The sequence below is a fragment of the Planococcus citri genome, chromosome 2 (genome assembly GCF_950023065.1).
Source record: "Planococcus citri chromosome 2, ihPlaCitr1.1, whole genome shotgun sequence".
NCBI classification, from domain to species: domain Eukaryota; kingdom Metazoa; phylum Arthropoda; class Insecta; order Hemiptera; family Pseudococcidae; genus Planococcus; species Planococcus citri.
In genome coordinates, this window is record NC_088678.1 from 62,607,372 (window position 1) to 62,629,751 (window position 22,380).

The following is a 22,380-nucleotide window of genomic DNA, read 5'->3' on the forward strand; positions in this document are numbered from 1 at the left end:
ATGAAACTTTTTAAAATTTTGTAGAAAAGGCAAGATTTTTCCCAAAATTTTCGCTAATTTGACAAAAAAATCGAAATTTTTGCAAGTTTGGCAGAAAATAAGGATTTTTTTAGAAATTTTTACACAGGATTTTGCAACTTTGTCAAAAAGCACAATTCTTGCAGGTTTGGCAGAAAAATCAGGTTTTTTTGTTTCCAATTTCGACAAAAACTAGGAACTTTTATGCAATAGGTAGGTATGTAATAGAACTTTTTACAAATTTGACAAAGAAGCAGAATTTTTTAAACAAGTTTGACAAAAAAAACACGAAATTTTCCATCAGTTTCATCAAAAAACAAAACTCTTATAAAATTTCAAAAACTAGGATTTCCTGCAGGTTTGGCCAAAAAAACACAGATTTTTCAGACGTTTTGACAGAAAGGATAATTTTGTAAAAAAAAGTAAGCTTTCTTCAGCAATTTTGACATTTTTGCGAAAAAGAATATTTTTGCTACAACGAAAAACAGAATTTTCCCAGATAATTTTTTTTAGAAGGGGGAGGGACGTCAAAAATACCGCCATCACTTCAACGTTAAAATTTTCAAGCATTTGACAAATTTCTTTAGGTAAATTTTCATTCTTGGTACAATTTACAAAACGATGGACATTTTTCAAGATGTTTTGATGAATTTTTATTCAATTTTCATAGATTGTCGGTTCTGTAACCATTTTATTTGCTTGTTTATTTGAAGTATTTTAACAAATTTCAAGGCATTTTGAACGATTGCTACATTCAAGCAAGTTTTTTTTTGCATTTTGCATAATTTTACATCGTTTTTTTTTGTCATTTTTAAGATTTCTGCTACGAGTTCATTTGAAAAATGTCATTCGAGATATTTTTTCACTATCAAGTATTTTATAGTTTTTAGGAACTTTTTAGGAATTTTTTGCAAATTTTCCAATATTTTGAGTAATTTAAAATTCATTTACAAAAATTTACATGGCATTAAAATAATTGTTTGATATTTTTAAAATCATTTTTGTCATTTTAGAACGAATCAATCACGAAATGTTGATGTGTTTTTTTTTTTTTTTTTCACGAAATGTTGATGTGTTTTTTTTTGTTTTTTTTTTTTTTAACAATTTTCATTGTTTTTTCCATGACGAATTATATCAATGTGACTTTTGCACCAAAATTGACTTCGCCACAAATTTTCTCTCTTTCTTTGAACATTCACCACACCCTCGATATAAAACGATCCTCCAAAAAACTTACTTTCAAATCCACAAAATACGTCCATAACTGATCACCGGTGAGCTGTCCTTTGTAGACGATAATGGCCGAAGATAACGAACAAATATAAAATCTTCGTCCCGGTTTCGGTATCGTATGAGTTGCTCTTTTCCTCAACACGAATATCTGTAACAGCAAAAAAAAAAAGAAGCAAAACAACCGTGATTAATTGATCATTTATCACACCACGTTACCTAAATGAAACTTGTCAACGACATATTTTAACGACGACCATCACGTTAACGTGATTAAATTATTACCCCAACCCCCCCCCCCCGGATTCCACCTATACGTAGGTACACAACGACCAGCCATCACGTTAACGTCCAAAAAAAGGGACAGGGGGCATAGAAGGACACTGCGGGCAGTAACTGACGTTTGAATTTGTTATTTCAATGAGCCTTTACTTTCACTTTGAAATTACAAGCACGTAGTAGGTAAAAAAATAGAAAGGTATACGTCCCTTTGAAGGGGGGAGGGGAGGGGGTCGCTGTTTTCCAAACATACACATTACGTTACGTCCAACCAAGCACCACAACAATAGGTACGAAAATTTTCTCGTACACAAAGCCTCGTCAAGAAGAGAAGGAGCAGAAGCAGAGGGAGGTTGACGTTGAAGGAAAAAAAACATACACACTGTTGTCGATCGATTAAATACGCAACCTTATAATAATATCGCGGTGACTTAGGCCGCCTCCGCCTCTTTCTCCTCCTCTGGGAATATATACGCGTAAATTCTTTCCCACCCCTTGCTCCTTTCCAATTTTCCATCCACCATCCTGAGTCGATTTAAAAGCTCTACGTAATTCGACAATTTTTTCCCCCGAATACACGTATAAATTCTATCGGTACCTTGAGGTCTGGTATTCCCCTCTCGTCCTCACTTATAATATTACCTACTTTCGCGTGTGTGTACTGTGTAGGCAGGTAATAGGCACCGACCGAGTAAACTCCGACAAATGTGTACATTTTTCACGGGCTATTTGCTTATTATGTTCCACGTCTGCCTCTCTCTATAGGTAGAGGTACTTTCGCAGCGTTCACGACTCTCGTCATATGGCGAAACATCGTCGTCGCGCCGAGTTTTTTCACGAACAAGTGCAGAGCAGAGTAAAGAGTACAGCGTAACGCTATTAAATCGAGGAATGGCAAAAATCCAATTTTTATTATTCGCCATTAAACAGTCTTACCCCGTTTATAGAAGTTATAATAATCGTTTCGTTTATAAAAACGACGACGACATCGGCGCAGCTTAGGAACTCTTCCTCCTCGTAAGCTTTTCGCCCTTCCCCCTCCCTTGCCTCTTCAACGTGCACCATATTTACCTCATTACTCTTCCTCTTCGCTCCCTCTCTACTCCTCCGGTCTCGTTCGCATGCTTACTTACGCCGGAGACGAATGGTTAATTAAAACAAATTTGCCTTGGCTGGCAAATGCTGGTGTTGGCTTTTACGAGAAACAAATTATTGTACAGTTTAAATCCTCTCTGCTCCCCCCGGGGCCCTTCCTCGTCTTCTATATCACATATGTACATATAATTCGTCTTTATACACCGCCATTACGGGGAGAGATAACAGCACTTGTGCCTCGAGCATCGAAATTTTACGTAGTCGCGGTTGTAAAACTAGAATTTAATAGCGAAATTCTATCCGGAACGAGACGAGAGGTAAAGCGAAGAATATGTAATTACGCGATGAATAAAAAATTCACTACTAAATTTAATCGTTTTATGCATACATAAGCGAGAAAGAGGGAAAGAACGAGCGAGGGGTAGATTAACGTACTAAAATGCCCAGTCTAGTCTGAAATACGAGAACGTCATTAAAAATGGAAATTAATTTAAATTTTTCACTCAGCTGAGCAAAATTGGGGTGCTTGTTTTTAACTAAAATTTTCCGCGTTATTAGACGAATGAAAAATTTCAAAGATTCCTGTCAAAAACATGTTTATTAGCTTTTCAATGTTAGCACAGCCTGAAAAAAAAATTTCACCGAAAAATTCCACCAATTTTTTTTCTTCTATTTTTGCAAAAGAAATATAAAAGAAATAAAAACGAGCAGAAAATAATACGAGCATAAGAGTATCTAATCTTCGGTTTTATTATACGTATCTAATTCGAATTTCATAAAATTTTCACAATTTATGACTGATAATTTCCTCTTGACCTACTTCTGTGTTTATTTGGATCGTTGAACAAATCCGGGATTTTCGAAGGGAAAGATAAGCGATGGCGAGGAGCCGACGAGGATGGAATGGTACAATAATATAAAATCCACATCACGTATAGAATTTTGCCGAGCTCAGAGCTGATATGTAGAATTTTTATGTTCGAGATCTTTATTCGCCTATGAGAAGTCTATGAAAAACTTCATACGAAATCGTGAAAAGCAAGGCTACGTATTCAGCCGAATACGTCATTCACTCCTCCATAAATTTGATCCCATAACTTGGATGAAATTTTGAGCCCTTCCTCTCTTCATGTTATTTGTTACTAGCGGTGATCCCGTCTTTCAGACGACGGTAAAAGATTCAGAAGTTTGCAAAATTCTAAACTAGGTATTTAAAAAATTTCTGTAGGATCTAGAACACAGCATTTCTTAATTTTTTAACTTCTCCCCTCCCATAAAACAGATCTCAAGTGCGGTATTTCTCAGATGTTTACGTCCACCTCTTCCTTTAGAAAACCAAACCATCACAAACTGTGATTTTTTTTTTCTTCTTCATTTCAATCCAACTTTTCTTTTTATTATAAATCCACTCTCAAAACTTGAGAACATTTTAGTCTTCAAGTCATCCAAAACAGTGTTACCAAACTCGATTTGTTCTTCTCAGTTTCTACAATAATACCTAATTGGAAAAAAATGAATTTTCTACGAATGTTTAATGAAAATTTCAGAAATTCAGAGCTAAATGCAAAACTATTTTAACAGGTACTAATTTTGATTTTCAAAATCACATTCTCGAATTCCATTATTTTTCATTACTTGAGGAACTACTGGACTACCCCGAAGCACTAAAATGGAGCTCAATGGTCCAAAATGTTCACAATTTCAAAAAAAATTTCTTCCCACAAAAACAAAATTTGATTAAATGAGATGCAAAAATTGAGTATCTAGAATGAGCAGAACAACCTGAAAATGTAGGGCAAAATCAACACTTTTAACGTGACGTTCTTTTAAATATTTCAATTTTGGAAGAGGAAGAGAACATTTCTTTAGTCAAACTTTTTCAATTTCTAATGTTTTTAAAAAAAAGAAAAAACGGACCAAAAATTGAAAAAAAAATGAAAATGAAGTAAAAAGTTTTTTTTGACAATTCAGCCAAAAAATTAGGGAAAAATCAGGATAAGCAGAAATACGGGTCATTTGGCAGGTCGTCTTTTACTTTTTTTTCAAAGTTGAAAGGGAAGGGAGGGGTAGTGATGGGAAGGGAACGTTGAAAAAATTGTGGAATGCTGTCAAAAGATCACGTATAAAATTTTGGGTCTGTGACTTGGACGTCAATTTGGCTCCCGAAGGTTTGAAATTCTGAAATCTGTGATAAAAATTGAAAAAAAAACACTTCATCAAAAAATTCTTTTTATCCATAAAAAGAGAAAATTCCAGCAATTTTTTCACTTTTTAGAGTTATCTTATCATAAAATTCACGAGAAATTTGTTTTCAACAAAAAAAACAACCACGACAATATTTTTTTTTCAATTTTTACTGTAAATTCCAAAATTTGAACCACAGGAAGGCAAATGGAAGTTCGAATCACGATTCCAAAATTTTTTCTCGTGCTATTTCAGCATCATCGTGCAACTTTTTTCCGGATTTCCCTGCCGAGATTCTAAAAAAAGTCGAAGACTACCCATCTCAAGTGTCGAACAGTCCTGTCAACGCTGTTTTTGTGCTGATTTTCGATCAAATTCTCAAAAAATTCTTCAAAATAAAATTTCAAAAATTTTCAAATTAGATATTTATTCTCTTCTTAAAAATTGAAAAATATTTGCGAAATGAAATTTGAGACCTCTCTCCTCTCCACCCCCCCCCCCCTCAAAAGAAATTTTATACTATTTGATTCTCATAAGTGAGTAATTTTTAAACAAATTTCTTTCGAGTGAAAAATCACAAAAGAGGAAAATTAAAAAATATGCACCAATAATTGAGCAGGAAAACCTAGCAAAATTTTGTCTCATACAAAAACATAATCAAAACCTCCACATACGATTTTGCGATGGAAAATGAAAATTTAAAACTAAACATTAATTCACCTCTTTTTCATCACCGATGAATTTTCAACGATCCACCTTGAAATCCTCCTCCTTCCCTCCCAACAAATTTTTTGAGAAGAATGTTGCTTTGGATCTTTTTTGCAATTTAGGTTCATTATACATATTACCAAAAAAAATGAACATCACTTTTTCCTCGCACATATTCTTTTTTTTCAGGAGACAATCGTTACCACGGAATTCCAATGCTAAAAAGATTTGAAGAGCAAGTTCACGATGGGGAAAAAAATTGGCGAAGGCTTGCAGAAAGGTCAAGATTTTCGGTGTTTTTTTTTTTGTATGATTTTTCAGCACTTTTATTATTTTTCAACATTCATCCTTTGGCCTATTTTTTATCGTTTTGATGTACACATCATAGATGAATAAAAAGCTTTAAAGTCGACCGACAATATTTCAAAAATGAAGCCCAAAAGGTCCGTCTTCTCGTTTCAACAGAATGAAGTAAGCTTCATCAGATTTTTTCTCAACAAACCATATTTTCATATATTAAAGAATATAAAATTATAGACTTAATTACTAACATGGGCTTTAAATTGATCATGAATGAAAAATGAATGAAGACATTGTGACCAAAAATAAAGCAAAATAAAAAAGTAATAGAAAATCTCAAATTTTGAAGTTACCTAAGATAAGGATAAAATTTCAAATCTTAAAATCGTAAGAAAGAACCAAATTCAAACTTAACTCCCCCCCCCCCACTACATCATCAGTTCATCACATTTAAACTGATGGAAATGTGGATATGTCTTTGACTTCCATATGTGGGTTGAGTAATTTTTGTTCAACGTTGAATGTAAAATGAATCAAAATAGAATTGAATAAGAAAAAACAGCTCAGCCTATCTGACCCAGTTACATTTTCTTAAATATTTTGCTCACAATAAAATTTAGGTACCTACTTTTATTCAAAAAAAAAAAAAAAAAAAAATGTCACTAGGCTATTGCAATTTAAACCTCGGGACGAATATCTCGCTTTAAACAATCATTTTCAAATATGTATGTACAAGTACATAATACATGTACACCTATTTTCGACGTTATAAGAATATACCTATCCTTTTTCACAGGCACCAATAACTTGAACCCCTGCAGAAATAATGAAACTCAAATATTCAAGTAAAAAATACGTTGAGAGCATTGAAAATCCCACACATTTTATTCAACTAACAAGAACACAAAGCTACAGTTCAAGAAAACATGAACTATATAATTGGGACAACCCAATACCAACCCATCCATCTTGTCACCAAATAAACCCTTTTTTCGGGGTTTTCTTTACCAATACCAACATTATTCGAGCATCGTCAAAATCAACTCACCTGTCGCTTAAACACTTCTTCCTCCATTTCCACATCCTGAACGACGAAGACCTGCCGCATGAAAGGTTCGCTGCCTCGGGCCACTTCACCGATACCCGAATTCTTCGTAGGCACCGTTCGCCAATACAAGACCTGTAAACAGCACCAAAATTCGTACTATTATGATCCATCTATCTATGTACATACAATCTATACATAAATAAACGAGTATAAATTGGGTAAGTATTTTTATGAATGTATTCTGCGTATGGGTAAGTTAAGTATGTATTTTTTCGTATGACACTGGGTGTCAAAAAAATATTTCCATGCAACTTTTTCCCAAAAGTACCTACATTATTATGCAAAATATTATGTTACTCATTTTTTAGGTAGGTACGTGTATCTAGTAAATAGATGGGTGAATCGTGTTAATTTATTAGATAGACCTACGAGTATCCCTGCGAATATTATATTATGTACATCTACAAATTATGTACTGAAAATCACCCAGTTGACGTTTATCAGCAGCCAGATGATATAATATGAACACAAATACGTACTATAGAACGTACGTATCATCGCACAGAGTGTTACATATAAAATACTCACGGTCAAGTATACAGGGTGTCCTATCGAACGTCCTACAGGCCACATATATCGGTTTTGAACGTAGCAGAGTTAGATTGACCACAAATCATACCCAAAAAGTGCTTTAGAAGTTGATTCTGATCTTTTTTTTTTTTGATTCCAGAAAAAAAAGAATAAAAAATCTCTCATTTTTTCAAAGACGATTCCTTCCCACCCCTTTCACCTCCCCGACCTATTTTTCTAAAAAAAGCCTCGGAAATATTTCTCCAAAACCCATATCAACCAAAAACCACATCGAAATTTCATCCATCACTACCCTTTAGATCCTAAAATGCTTCAAGAGACACCCTGTATACAATTTTGACAACGTTGAATCCGGCATTTCACAAAATTTATCATTTCTATAATAATAATCATTCGGTAAAGTAATGAAAATACCAGTCGTGTATTCGTATTCGTACTCGTACTCGCAATTTAATCATCGGCTCGTGAATTACACCGCAACACGATATTGTACATTGAAATGGCGCACTCAGGCGCACATCATGATACTAAAATGCTCACATAGTCGTCGTCGTCACAAAATATATACGTACTCGTATACTGTACGGTATTCCATAAAATACAAAATACCGGTAAAATATACAAAATACCGTCATCGAAACGACTACAGTATGTAAGCAGAGGAGTAATATTACGTACATTTCTTCGGTATATCTACACATCGATTCGGATTCTTTGGAAATTATACAATACATAATAATGTAAGAGATAGTAAGTATGTAATTTTATAAGAAGAGAGAGTAAAAAAAAAATAGAAAGAAGAAAAAAAAGGCGAATAGTAAAGTATATGGTATGTACATTATTATATTTGTAAATTTACCGATAATGATATGACGTTGGACGAATGGCGTTCGAGCGCACAATGCCAACTTCACAACACCCGCAATGAACCGAAAATTCTGCAATGAATAACACCTTACCTAGCTATGCTAATTCGTTTACTAATTAATTTCGCGCGGCGGGTCTCCAACCGACCTTATTTTTTACAATAATACTACCCGTACCCACTTCCTCCACTTTTGCATTTTGCTTTTGCTCTGTGTGCTGTTGGGGGCGTATGGTGTGGGGTGCTCACTCGTCGATCTCGATTCTCGATATTGACAATGAGAACTTTATAGGCTAGGTACTTTTCTGCTCTTTTTTCCTTTTTTCGCATCACTGCCATTGCCATGAGAAAAAGCGCGTTTTGAAAGCGAAAACTAATAATCTAGAAAACATTTCGTCGGATTTGGCATCATCGTTTTTTTTTTCGTTCGTTTGTTCGGGTTCGTTCTCGAAATTGGGCGTTACAAAATCGAAATTCAAGCCACGCATCTATTTTGTATCTAAAATATGTGATTAATGTGAAAAATATGTAAATATGGGTATCGTACAGGGTGATTCGTAATTCAGTATAATGAGCTCGGTTCCTTTGGAAATATGCGTAGGCAACTTATGTGACGATGTGTAGGTAAGTTGGAATGTTCATGGTTTGGTATCAAAACTGAACTTTAGAAAATTGGTCATTCCACGTCAATTCAACCAAGAAGTGGTAAGGGGGGGGGGTCGGTGATTTTTTTGAAATTTTTCCTGTGGAAAGGCCTTTCGAAGGAATGACCAATGGCGCAAATCACAGCCCTCTAGCCCTTTTTTAAATGCTGTTAGGGGGGTGTCAACGTTTTCAGTGAACTTAAAAAATATCATCCATTTCAGCAGTGGATTACTCGATAACCGCGACACCTACCAAAATGGAAATTTTTCCAATAGTTAGGGGGTTTGAAAGGCTTTTTGGTGATATCATGAAAATCAGTGTAGCCACTTTTTTTTGTATGAAAAATTAGCTCGAAAAGTTTCAAAACGTAGTTTTCATATCGTTTCGACTTTCAAAAATTCTTGAAAAAAAATATTATGGACAACTTTTCATGCTGAACAACACATTAAAAATTGGGATGGCGTTATTTCGTGAAGACGATTTTAAAAAATTGAAAGTTTGCAAAAAAAATGTGATTTTTTGATTTGAAACTTGAAAATAAGTTTTTATTGGTGATGTTGATCGATTTGACCGCTATTTTTATGTATCCGTTAAAAAATTTGGAAAACCCCTTTCACTCAATAAAATGAACTCATCACAAAAAAATCAGAATTCGAAAAAATTCAAAAAAGAAACGAATTCCAATTTTCTGCTATGGGTGTAATTTTCATCAACTATTTCATGAAAATACGAGTACGTCAGAAAGAGGTCAAAATAAGACAGCTGAATAAAATTAAACTCTTTTTAATGTTTGGAATTGAAAATTTAATTTTTTTGAATTTTGATTTTTTTGTGATAAGTTGGAAATTGAGAATAGATGAACAATTTTTTTGCAAGTGAATTTCTTATGAAGAGAAGATGATCGTTTCTGATTCTCAAAGGCTGCGCAGGGTAGTGTGTGGAAAGGGTGAGGAGAGGGGAGAGGGGGAAGAAGAGGACTAAACAGAGTAGAAAAAGGGCAGCAAAAAAAAATTAATCGATATGAAAAAATAAAATAAAAACCAAACTGAAGAAAAAAAATCAAAAGTTGAGGATTTATTTGAAAATTATTTTATTCTAACTTTCTTCATTTTCTCAAAAAAATTACTTTTTGCGATCTTTTTTTCGCGACTTTTTTTTTTCAGTACCCCCTCATTTTTGACGAAAAAAACAGGTTTCCAATAAAATTCACAATTTTTTTATTCAATAGGTAGTTCACGACATGTGACATAGGTCGAGACGATTTTAAGCGACTTTTTTTTTTTTAGTAAATTCGCGACTTTTTCTTGACTTTTGCGACCTATTTTCAAAATTGCGACTTTTTCAAGACTTTTGCGACTTGGTAGAAATCTTGATTTTCTTCTTTGAACCAGGAATCTCAAAATTTTGAAGAAAAAAAAACATAAATTTACTAATACTCTTTTTTTAAGAAGGGGAAGGGGAAGGGGGAACAATTAGCACTTTAAAAATCTATTGAATGCTTCAGACATGTTCAAAACGGATGTCAACTGCTTGCGATCAATTGAGAGGAGGAGGGGGAGGGGATCATAAATTTTAGAAGGGAAAGGGGAAGGGGGAACAATTTGCACTTTAAAAATCTATTGAATGCTTTAGATAATATGTTCAAAACAGCTGTCAACTGTTTGCGATCAATTGGGAGGAGGAGGGGGAAGGGATCATAAAAAAATGAAGATTATATCTCAATTAGGAAAACATATGGATTTTTTGATTTTTTGGGTCCAAACTGAATTCCTAATTTCCCAAAGCATCAAACATTAACTTTCCCTCGTGAAATTTTGGTTAGTAGAGTTTTTTTGAATGTTCTTTCAATCTAGCTTTACATTGGATTTTTTAGGGGGAGGGGTGGGTGGGGGGACAAATTGTCAGCCAATTAATTATGAATGACCCAGTCGTAGCAAAACTGAAACTGAAACTGAAATCGCAATCGATCTGAAATGTTGAAATTAAAATTACACGAGGTCTGAATTTCCATCTGAAAGTTCGAATTTAGTAAATCAAGTTTCACTTTCAGAATTTGCAATTTGTTTTGTTTAAAAACCACAAATTTCCGGACAATTTTAGGTTTTGTTTTCATCCTCAAAAGAATTTTTTTTTCAGTAAATCAAGTTTCGCTTTCAGAATTAGCAATTTGTTTTGTTTGGAATTGGAAACCACAAATTTCCAGGAAATTTCAGGTTTTGTGTTCATCTTCAAAAAAAAAAAAAATTTCAGTTTCATTTTTTATTCATTTTCCTGATAGACAACTTCTTTAGTCAGCATCAATGTGATGTGAAGCATGGAAGGTCGAATAAATTTGTTTTTTTAATCATTCTTAAGTCATATTATTGCAAATCAAAACCATCGAGTTCAGTATTCCAAACAGCTTTTATCAACATCACCGTTGCCATCTCGTGAAGCTATCATCGGCAACACGATCAAAACACACGTCACCAAAATTGCCTATACACAATAAGGACCCGCAACACTCTCGAATCACCCTGTACATTAAAATGAAATGGTTCGAGGAGACAGAAATAAAAAAAAAACCTCTCCTCGACCATCGCAATACATAAATGACAATGTTGGAGACCACATACGACGAGTATCGATTATTTTATGATGAATTTACGTAAAAAAAAAACAAAACAAAAAGAAAAATGTTTCAATTGCTTATCTGTGATGACCTTTAAAGTAGGTTCGTTTCACCAGTACTAAAATTGGAACTGTACCTACCCGTAGTTTACATTCTTGGGCAATCTGATCGAATATTTTTTCGCCATCTTGATGGTGCTGCTTATCGGTGTACACGATTCCGGTTGCGTATTTACCCTTGGCTGGTAGATCGATATTTTCATCTCTGTAGGAAATCAAAAATGAAAAGAAAAAAAAGCGATGAGTAAAATTTTATACAGCTTCATTACACAATCAGTCGAATCGTACACCTAAATAAATTACTCGTACATACAAAATGCCAAATTAGCTGCGTGTTTACGAACACACATATCACATTATACATTATACCAGTGCCTAATGTAAGAGAAATATCTCGCTGCTTCATTCATTCATTTCATTTCCCTTTTCCCTTTCATCAATTTCGCTTTTCTGCGAATTGCGATTCTCTTTTCACTAGCGTGAATATTGTCACCGATATATACTCGTACAAAAGCCGTCTCTCTTCTGCACCTCCTCTCTATTCTAGGAAAATACCTGCTATCCGAGTTGAGAGAAATATTATTCCGAATTCGATGGCGTGAATCGTGAAATTTCAATGTTGTTGTATAGAAGCGTATACCATTTGATAGTTTAGAAACGCCCTTTCGTTCTCATTTTTCATCCCTTTTATAGAGTATTATACCGCAGATCGAATAGTTCGACTCTTTTGTGCGTCACTGTGCCTCACAGCTACCTGTATAGTGTGTATGAATAGCCTAGCCTCAAAAACCTCATATGTATCATAATATGATATTTGACGAACGTGAATTCCAAGAAATCAAATACCACGGTACAAATCACCCAAAATTGAAATTTTAGAATCTATTCAGTAGATGTTTTGGTAGCTGAAATAACATTAGGATTAATTCATTCCACACTTCAACTTATGAAAAACAGGGTGTCTACTAAAATCCAAAAAGCTAAATTCATGGTTTTTTCGTACTCTCAAAATGAAATTTCGTACCGTATCAATGTCGTCAAATATACCGAAAGTTACCCCCCCCCCATCCATTCAAAAATTAAGTCTTCAGATTGTCCTCAGATTGTTAAAATATTCTAAATAAATAGGACATTTTTTGATATTTTCTTCATGAAGGCACATGGCCTAGCCAGTATTCTATGTACTATGGACCTCTCCAATGAAAATGAAGGCTTACTGCTCGAGCGAAAAAATTTTGAAAAAATTGGTTCAAAAAACGAAAAAACACTTATTTTTTAATGTTTCATATTTTCAATTTTTCAACCGAAAGAGGAGCACAATCTCCCCAGATTCCCTCCTTGGCTACAGCACTGATAAGATTTCAAGATTAAATCTCTTCTCCCCGCCCCTCTCTGCCCCTTTCATCATTTTATTCAAAAGAACGAGAGAGCTGTCAAAAAAATTTCACACAACCTCTAACAAGGTTTGTATTGTTCATTGAAATCCTGAGTCAGAATGTTTTTGTGATTTTTCGACTACTTTTTTGAATTTAAAAAAAATTGATGTGATGACCTGCAAAATTTTCATTTCTTTCCCCACTCAAAACTATCTCTTTTTTGAACAATTATTTTTCAGAAACGCGGAAAATTTGCCATTTTGTATGAATTGCGCATTTTTTAACAACTTTAGCAACCAACTGTTGAATTCGCAAAAAAATTTTGAATATCAAAAGTTGCTAACGAAAGTAGTGAAAAAGATGCACAATCAGACTAAGTAGATAGGTATTAAACTGAATTTTTCAATCAAAAATCACTACTTTTTCACTATCGAAAAGAAATTTACACAGCAGCTGCCTTTCTTGATGTAGAAAAAGCGTTTGATCCCATTTGGCATCTGGGCTTTCTTTACAAACAATCCAACCTCAACATTCCACTTTATATTATAAAAATGATGCGCTCATTCTTGCAAGATTGAACATTTGTCGTTAAAATTGGAACAGAAATATCAAACGAAAAAAAAAAGTGTTCATTGGAGTACCACAAGGAGCAGAAGTAAGCCCTCTTCTATACAATATTTACTGTCATGATCTGAAACCCGTAGACTGTGAAGCACTGATGTTTGCTGAGGGGCGTTTTAACACGAGACTACTCCTTAGAAGAAGCTATCATTAAATTACAGTTGTCTATAAATGGAGTCAGCGACTAGTACAATCAATGGAAGCTGAAACTTAACCCTTCCAAATGTGAATCAAAGATCTTTATATTACGAAGAGGACAGCCACAAATGACAAAACTGTATCTCATTCAATAACTCTGAAATTCTATGGAAATCAGACGCTGTTAGATATCTGGGTGTATGGCCCAATTCAAAACTTCATTTCACTAAGCACATCAAAAAGAAATTGCAATTGGCTTACCAAAGACTTTGATTACTCTATCCTCTCCTAAACAAGACATCAAAACTCAATGTAAGCTGTGGAAAAATTATATACACCTGGTTGCTTAGACCATTGACATTTTAGATATGGACTGCTAGTGGTACATAAGCCAATGGTCTTGAACATTTGGGCTGGGTACTCACAAAGAGGGCGCTAGTGTGCCCATTGTTCAGCTTCTTCAGACGGGGCTTTTTCTTAACTCTTTCTTATCAATAATTTTTTGCCAAAACGTTGGATTTACGAGTTAAAAATGAAAATATGATTCGGTCATGATTAATATGCAATAATAATCGTAAAAATAATGTACATCGAATTATTTTTTTTAGTTTTAACCCTTGAAATTAATGCTTTCCTAAACACTGATAAGAAAAGCCCCGTCTGAAAAATGTAAACATTTGCCAGCTCACTAGCACCCCTATGTGAGTGCCCGGTCTGAATGTTCATCCGTTAGTCGAGGTTTGGCTTCTGCGCATGCTTGAATCTGAAAAATGATGTCGTGTCATAACAGAGCTGAGCTGGCGCATGCGCAGATTGCAACCCTCGACTTACTATGTTCAAGACAATGGCTGTATGTTAAGCTTATGGGCCACTAGCAGTCCATATCTAAAAAGTCAATGGCTTAGACCCATCTCAACTTATGGATGTATAACATAACATGGCCAGAGATGGAACAATTACTGATTATAATCGATTATTTGGGTTCTGATTAAATAACTGGGACATCGTCGATTAATCGGATCTTTTATTTCAGCCTTTTTGATTGGTCAATGGTACCAAATGCCCCACATGATGTCATGTTTTATTGGCTGATTTAATCGGTCGATTATTCGGTGATTATGTTCGATTATTTTGAGAAAAATATTCGATGTAGCATTGATTATAATTGAATTGATTCCATCTCTGAACATGGCTAAGTACATCAAACACCAATATCAAGAAGATGGAAATCTTTCAAAACAGAATAATGTGAATTATTACTAAGAGCCCTTGGTTTATACCAGAGTACTGCACGGTGTAGTTGAAAAAGCCAGATAACCACCGGAGCTATCGGTTAATCTAACTACAGGTTACTAACTGCAACTGCAGTTACTTTTGTCGGCGCGTGCAACCAGTGGTAAGTTAGGTTAATAACAACTATAGGTTAACCGCATTTGGTTCTCTGGTGTCTCATCAATACATTTTGGTGACTTATCAAACAGATAAGACAGAATCAAACATTACATTTCCAATAAGAACGCAGTATAATCGCAGATAGTTTAGTTATTTCAACTACAAAATTATCCGCATAGGCTAACGCGGATATAACTGCTTTTGGATGAGTTATATTTGGTAGCTTACCGCACTCGACACGCAACTAACGCAGATAACTTTTAACTACACCGTGCAGGACTCTGGTTTGTATGCAACCTCCAGCTTCAATAATAACTCAAATTAACCTCCATAAAAGAACATATCCAGCTATTAATCATGAAATGTCTTGATCAAATGTGAGAAATTGAAGAAATACCCAACTCATCTAACAACACCTACTCCAAATTGGCGTCTAAGTCCAAAATTAGCTCAAGACATAATTGATATGATCTAAGTATGTAATATTGTTCCACACAATTTTAAGCCCTCTCCAGTCCCATTTTCCCCAACTTTTTTTGTGTTATTCAGAAAAAGTCACGTTTGAAGACTGGTGTGACATTTGTTAATTTCAGAGCAATCACAAACATCGAATGAAGCAAGGGCAAAAGTTTTACAAAATTTATACCAATTCAAAAAATAATCAACTCAACAATTGATATTATTATTTTTCATGTCTGAAGTTGATGTCATTGACCTTTGCATGTTTAAAATTTGAACAGTGATTTTTTGAAAATTTCAGTTTTGAACAAGAAAAGAAAATTGGCCCTAGCAAAGCAAAGGAGAAAGTTTTTGAAAATTAAATAATCGAAAGCTTGAATAGCATTAGGCCTATTTTTTAGGAGAGAAGTTGTTTTTGAAAATTTATAAATTCAAGAAGTATTAGATGTGTTCTTTTTACACGGATTTTAGCAGATTTTCGAGAATCTGGATTTTGGACGTTTTTTTAAATCGTTTTTTTTTCAACACTTCAGAGATTATATTCACCAATCTTTCAAAACCTCAAGTCTTATTTTTCTAAGTAAAATCCAAAATCCATTTTCAAAAGCTGCTACCCGAGCAGATTCTTGTGGATTCTAAATCTGCCAAAATCCAGATTCTCGAAAACCTGCCAAAATCCGTGTAAAAAGAACACATCTAATAAAATTGAAAACGACAGTTTTGATAATGACGTCAATTTTTTTAGAAATTTCTGCACTATTTTCGTGCTTTTGCGCTACCTAGGTCAAATTCTCGCCTTTTTCATGCTTTCTCGCCTGTAGACACTCTGAAAAGTCATCTCAATTGTAAAACAAGCCGCAGGGTCACTAGGTCTAATTACAAGAAAAAAGGTCAAAAGGCATTCTCAATTTCCCAAATATCTCTTCTGCTTTGTACAAGTAAATTGTCTCCTAATCTCGACCTATCCTATATGTTTCAAAGCACACAAAAACCCTCCACTCAAATACCACCGATACAGAAATTTGCGGTCTACACGAGTTACACAACAAAGGTGATATTTATTTACACGCAAAAATTCCATCATCAACACAAACTCCCCCGCAGTGCGATCGTTTCATTGGCTGGTTCACCGAAACACGTAGTATAAGAGAGAAAATTTCGCCCAGAACAGATGCTATAGCTCGGCTGGTGCCACATCTGTTAAGTGTCATTTGCACGCGCCAAGGGTTCATCCTTTATTAGATCCTATATACCCCTTCATGCCCACCAACTCGGACTCGAAATCGTGGCAATTTGAAGTTTCTACGTTGGTTTTCGAAGCTCGAACACGATGAAGCGGTATACAGGGTGCACAGTGGTATCCTATTTCAAACGCGAACCGAATTGAAAGGGTTGATGATGGAGAACGAAGACGAGGAAAATTCAAAACGAGCCAATAAATCTCGTATCTTTCTCTATCTACGTATTTCTCGCTGTTCTTCATTTGCTGAGGTGATGATACAAACTCTACCCTCCTCTTGGTGTTGTCTCTCTCTACTCTACCATACGGTTTGAAACATTCTACACGACTACACGTACACATACTCGTATCTATGCTTTTATGGAAAAATTCGATCGAATTGTTCGATGTTCAATTCGTATAGGCCACCCGAACGAGAATACATACATTTATTGTGTGCATTTGGTGTTCATATATTATATCTATACTCAAAAAACTTCCATTATATCGTCATCAAGTATCATTTTGACACTTTTCTCGAAAGATAGGATGATCGATAAACGTGAAATAATATCGTTATCCCCGGTTCGGTCTATCTATAAGTAAGCACTTCGTATTTCTACGAACGAGTATTATTTTCGGTCCAATCGTAATTCGTATCAAATGCCAGATAATAACGAACGTCTCTCAACGTACTTATGGTCGTATCGAATAAGACAGTCTCTCAATTCAACATGTATAAACAAATCAAAATTGAATGTCTGAATGGTACTCGAAAGATAACACGACAATCGATTAATACATATCGTAATAATTTCAAATGGAATAGAAACCAAACTATAATAATGTTATCTCGGTCTGTCTCTTCAAGTATTGATTATGGCTAGATAAAAGTGTTATTATAATCCTACAAATTCCTTTAATACGAGAGGATGACAAAAAATTGACCTTGAACCTGCAATCGGCGACCTTGTGGCTCAAAATCACTTGAAATGTTCCTACATTTATGAAAATTATTGTTCTTGATTCTTCGAGCTCATAAAACCCATTTTTCAAACCAACAAGCACAAGGAATACTCTGATTCGTACAAGATCAAATTAGATCGCAAAATCACGTTTTCTAACCTGCCAGGCCAAAATCTGGCTGCGATAGATGGTTGATTCATTTTTAGGAATTTGAATTCAACTTTATGACCATAATGAGGTAGGTACCCAAGTTGACTTTTGGCCTTTAGAGCAATTTGAAGTACCTTGAGAAAATTAAAAACTCACTACAGGGTCCAGAAAGACCCCAAAAAATGTGGTTTTCGAATTGTAGAAGTTTGAAATGAAGTAATTATTATTCACACCGCTTCGTTTTGTTTCCAAAAAAATTGTTAAGAACGAGAAAATTCGTCACGAGGACTGTTTTTTAAAAATTTTGAAGTATTTCAAAAATTCGCCAAAAACCTAAAAAATAATTTTGGTGATGAAAATTTTGAATTCGTGGGTTTGTAGACATACTGTTTCGATAATTTAGCTCAATCTCCTTCAAATTGAAGAGTGTCAGTCAGTTCAAGTAGTTCCCTCTTTTGTTGTAAGTGTGAAATTTTCGCAAATTGTATTGCAAATTGTATTGCAAATCGTACAAATAGGTACAAATGATAATTACATCCAAGAATTTAGTCACTCGTAATATTTAAAGAAAAAAGATTACATTTTTCCACTATTCCTAGTTATATAGCGTAATAGTTCCAACTAATATTCAATCACGCATCACAATCAAAATTATTTTCAATTCAAGCATGATTATGATGTTTCAAGAATCGAGAAGAAGATAGTAAAATACCACGAAAATTAAACGCAGTACGTCGTGAGACCGTTGAAGTACAGAAAAATGAAGCACAATTTACACGAAATTATTTTTGGTGCTCTGAATGAACCCCTGTTAAAAAGACTAGAATTCATTTGCAACAGAAAAAAATGATTTTTTGGACTGGGGAGGGGGGTACCAAAGTAAGATGTTTCATTTTTTTTTTCTTTTGGTTCTGCACCCCGAAGTTGTTGGCTTCTATGAAAGAAAAAAATTCCAGAAATTGCACCTCCCTCACCCTCAAACGAACCCAATTGAAAATGAAATCGCACTGAAAGCTTTTCAAGGTTGATAAAAATTTTTAAAATGAGACGAGAACATTTCTGCAGAAAATTAGCAATTTTTGCGTCAAAATTTTTTCTAAAATAAACCCCTCTTCAAAATAAAATACCTCCTCTAATCCTTGATCCAACGTTTTCCCACAGTTGAAAGAAGTAGGTACTTAAAAGAAAATTTTTCAATAATTTTGAAAAACAAATTAAAAATCAATAAAAAAAAATTTTTGAATCTCTATTTTTGGACCAGGATCGCATTAAATAATTCTATTTTTATGAAAAACCTCCCATACCCTCCTAAACGATCTTGGCCTTCTGTACAAAAACCCACAAAACTGAAGACGAAATAAAAAAAAGCAAAAATAACTAATAAGCATCGAATAAAACAATTTTTTTCAAATTTGAATTTCTGTATCGAAATTTCCTCTCGAAATGACCCACATTTTTTTTAGAAAAAACCTCCACTAGCCCCCTAAAAAAAATGTTGTTTCTCTATACTTACTCCTCTTTCAAAAACAAGCCATTTAAGCTTCGAAAAAATAATAATAAAAAAATTTTATTAGCACAGAAATTTGTAAAATAATTTTTATTTGCCTTTTTATTTCTGTTCTGAAGTTTTTCGACTATTTGAAAGCTCCAAACAGGGAAGTCAACGGTATTTGAAAGACAGAGAAAGTTTATTTTTCTTTATAGTGGCATCATTTAGATATGAACCACCTTCATTAATAAGAATACCTAACTAATAAGCAAACTTCATCACAGAAAACACGTTCATTTGATTTGAATTTACACCCCCTCCTTCCCCTCACCCTTCTCACATAAAAACATACCGAATCACATTAAACGAAACGGTCTTCCAAGGCTTCCAAGGTCGAGAAAATCGAACCCAGTCTCACACTAGCTCCATGCAGCTTCGAGCACTTTCCCAACACCATTTCTTCCAACTCAAACTTCCCCTTTCCTAAAACCAACAACATAATTCTTTTCTCAACATCACCACTCCAGCCACCGCAAGTTTTCAAACCCGACACAACCATATTACTCGTACAACTTTTAATATTTCCGTCTTCGTTTTCCACCGGGAAAATATTCTTTTAGTAATATTTATAAAGTAAATATTAGATATAGTAGTTCGACGAATGACACAGCGAACACAACACAGCGGAAAGACACTCGAAGCCATAAATTTCATTTCCCCAAGCGCGACGTTTCTTTTCAACTTTTCGTTATACTTACTCGAAGGAGAAATTCTTTCGCTATAGAAATTACTACTTACATCGGGATATACTAGGTACGATTCAATTTTCAAACAAATTTCACGACACGATTGTCAAATCGACGCCCACACGTTCGGTTCGTTTTCAAACTACGTATACGAGTAAAGAAAGATTTTAAAGAAATGTTCGCAGCGAGTTTGACGAAATTAAAAATATGTCTCATAGTCAGAAATAATATGAATATTGTAAGAGGAAGAAGGGTCATTGTGCACTTTGAATGAGCGAAGGAGGTATAAAAATTCAGTCTGAACTTTGAAATGACGATAAGATGAAAATTTTAATTTCACACTCTTGACTTGACTTTTACAAGTACATAATCCTTTACAGTATTCTTATAAAATTTGATTAAATTTCAAAATTTTTGAAAAATCGTAAAGCAAAATCGAAAAAATTATCCGAAAACCATCTCTAAAAATACACATTATTTTAACTTTTTCAATAATTGTAACTGAGAATGGTTTTTGACCAGGGACCACTCGAAGTGATTCCTCAATTAGTCAATTGTGAAGGGGGGGGGGCAAAATCGCTGAAAATGCCAAGTCTTGTTATCAAAATTGCCAACTTCACCCATTAAAATTTTATAAGAGCTTTTTTTGCTTCATGAGCTTGAAGTCAAGATAAAATATTTTTTATTTTGGAAAAGAGACAAACGAATTGGCTCAAGCGAAGGGAGGGCAAAAACTTGAAAATTCCCATTTTAAAAAGTAGGTAGGTACATATTTTTTTGGCTTTAAAATTTTAGAATTTGAATTGATTTTGTTTTGGAAATAGTAATTTGATGAAACAGAAAAGCATAAAGTCCTGGGCAAAGGGAGGGCAAAAGCTTCAGAAAATCCCTATTACGAAAGATAAAAAAGACGTATTTCTTGTACATATTTTCTATTTTGGTTTCAAAATTTTGGAATTTGAATATTTTTTTTTTTTAATTTGGAGCAAAGTTACGTGCCTATTTTTAAAAATAAGAAGTCAATTTTTCCAACTTTGGAATTTTTAAAACTTTAAAATTCATAAATAAATTTTTCTGCTTCAACATTTGACAATTTTTGTGAATTCAGTAAATTTTTGAATTTTTTTACAAAACGTTTGTACAACATTTCATAATTTTGACAACATCATAAAATTTGCCAACTTTGAGTCAATTTCTCAATTTTTTCCTGAACAATTTCGCGTAAACAACGCGTTAAAATCATAAAAGTTGCCTATTTTTGTAGTCAATTTTTATCAATTTTTTTGAAAAAGTAATTTCACCTGAGTGGTAAAAATTTATAAAATTTGCTGCATTTTATATATAAAAAGGAAATTTTTTTGGACTTGGAAATTTTAAAGAATTTGCCAAACATGTAAAAGTCTTAACAATGACAAGTATAAGAAAAGTTCGAGGTTTATCGACTATTTTTTTTAAGTTGTATTTTCAGCAGCTTTGGACAAAAAGTAGGATTTTTGAGAATCTTTGGTAGAACAATCAACGTTTTTCGTAATTTAAAAGAAAAAGTGCTTTTTGATAATTTTACCAGAAAAAACAGGATTTTTCATGATTTTGGCGAGGAAAAAAATGGAATTTTATAATAAGGCTGGAAATTCTCGTGACAAAAAAGATTTTTTGACAACTTTAGGCAAATTTCTCACAATTTAGGCAAAAAATTTAACTTTTACTTGTATATCAATTTTGGCAAAAAGTGAGATTTTTAACCTTTTTGAACTATGAAAGAAGATTTTTTGGATAAATTTTGGCAGAAAAATAGAATTTTTTATACCAAGGCAGACAAAAAGAAATTTGAACTTTACAATTTTGGAAAAATACTTGACTATTTTGAAATGAAAAGAGATTTTTTTAGCAAATTTTGGCACAAAAGTAGAATTTTTTACGAAGGCAGAAAAAATGAAAGTTACACTTCATATTACAAACACTCTTCCCCTCCCCAAAAAAATTGAAAAAATACTCATTTTAAAATGAAAGGGGATTTTTTGCAAAATGTTGGCAAAAAGTATAATTTTTGACTGAGGCAGAAAAAAAGACATTTCAAGCTTCATAATTGTGAAAAGAAATGGCCATTTTGAAATGAAAATGGTAGACTGTGAAAAAATTTTGGGAACAATAATTTTTCAATCAATCAAAAAAAGAATCCACTTTAAAATGC

General features: G+C 33.8%; 1 protein-coding gene across 2 annotated transcripts in view; it reads right to left on the minus strand.

The window, feature by feature from the left end:
- Nucleotides 1-22,380, minus strand: part of LOC135836967 (uncharacterized) — a 94,399-nt gene that overhangs the window by 26,463 nt on the left and 45,556 nt on the right. For both annotated transcript variants that reach the window (XR_010557108.1, XM_065352061.1), the window contains exons 4-6: nucleotides 11,715-11,838; nucleotides 6,863-6,994; nucleotides 1,256-1,399 (exon numbers count right to left, since the gene is read on the minus strand). Coding sequence is in view for 1 of the 2 variants with exons in the window: in XM_065352061.1 (XP_065208133.1) it covers nucleotides 1,256-1,399; nucleotides 6,863-6,994; nucleotides 11,715-11,838 (400 nt within the window). In the remaining variant the exon portion in view is untranslated. The remainder of the gene's footprint in view (nucleotides 1-1,255; nucleotides 1,400-6,862; nucleotides 6,995-11,714; nucleotides 11,839-22,380) is intronic.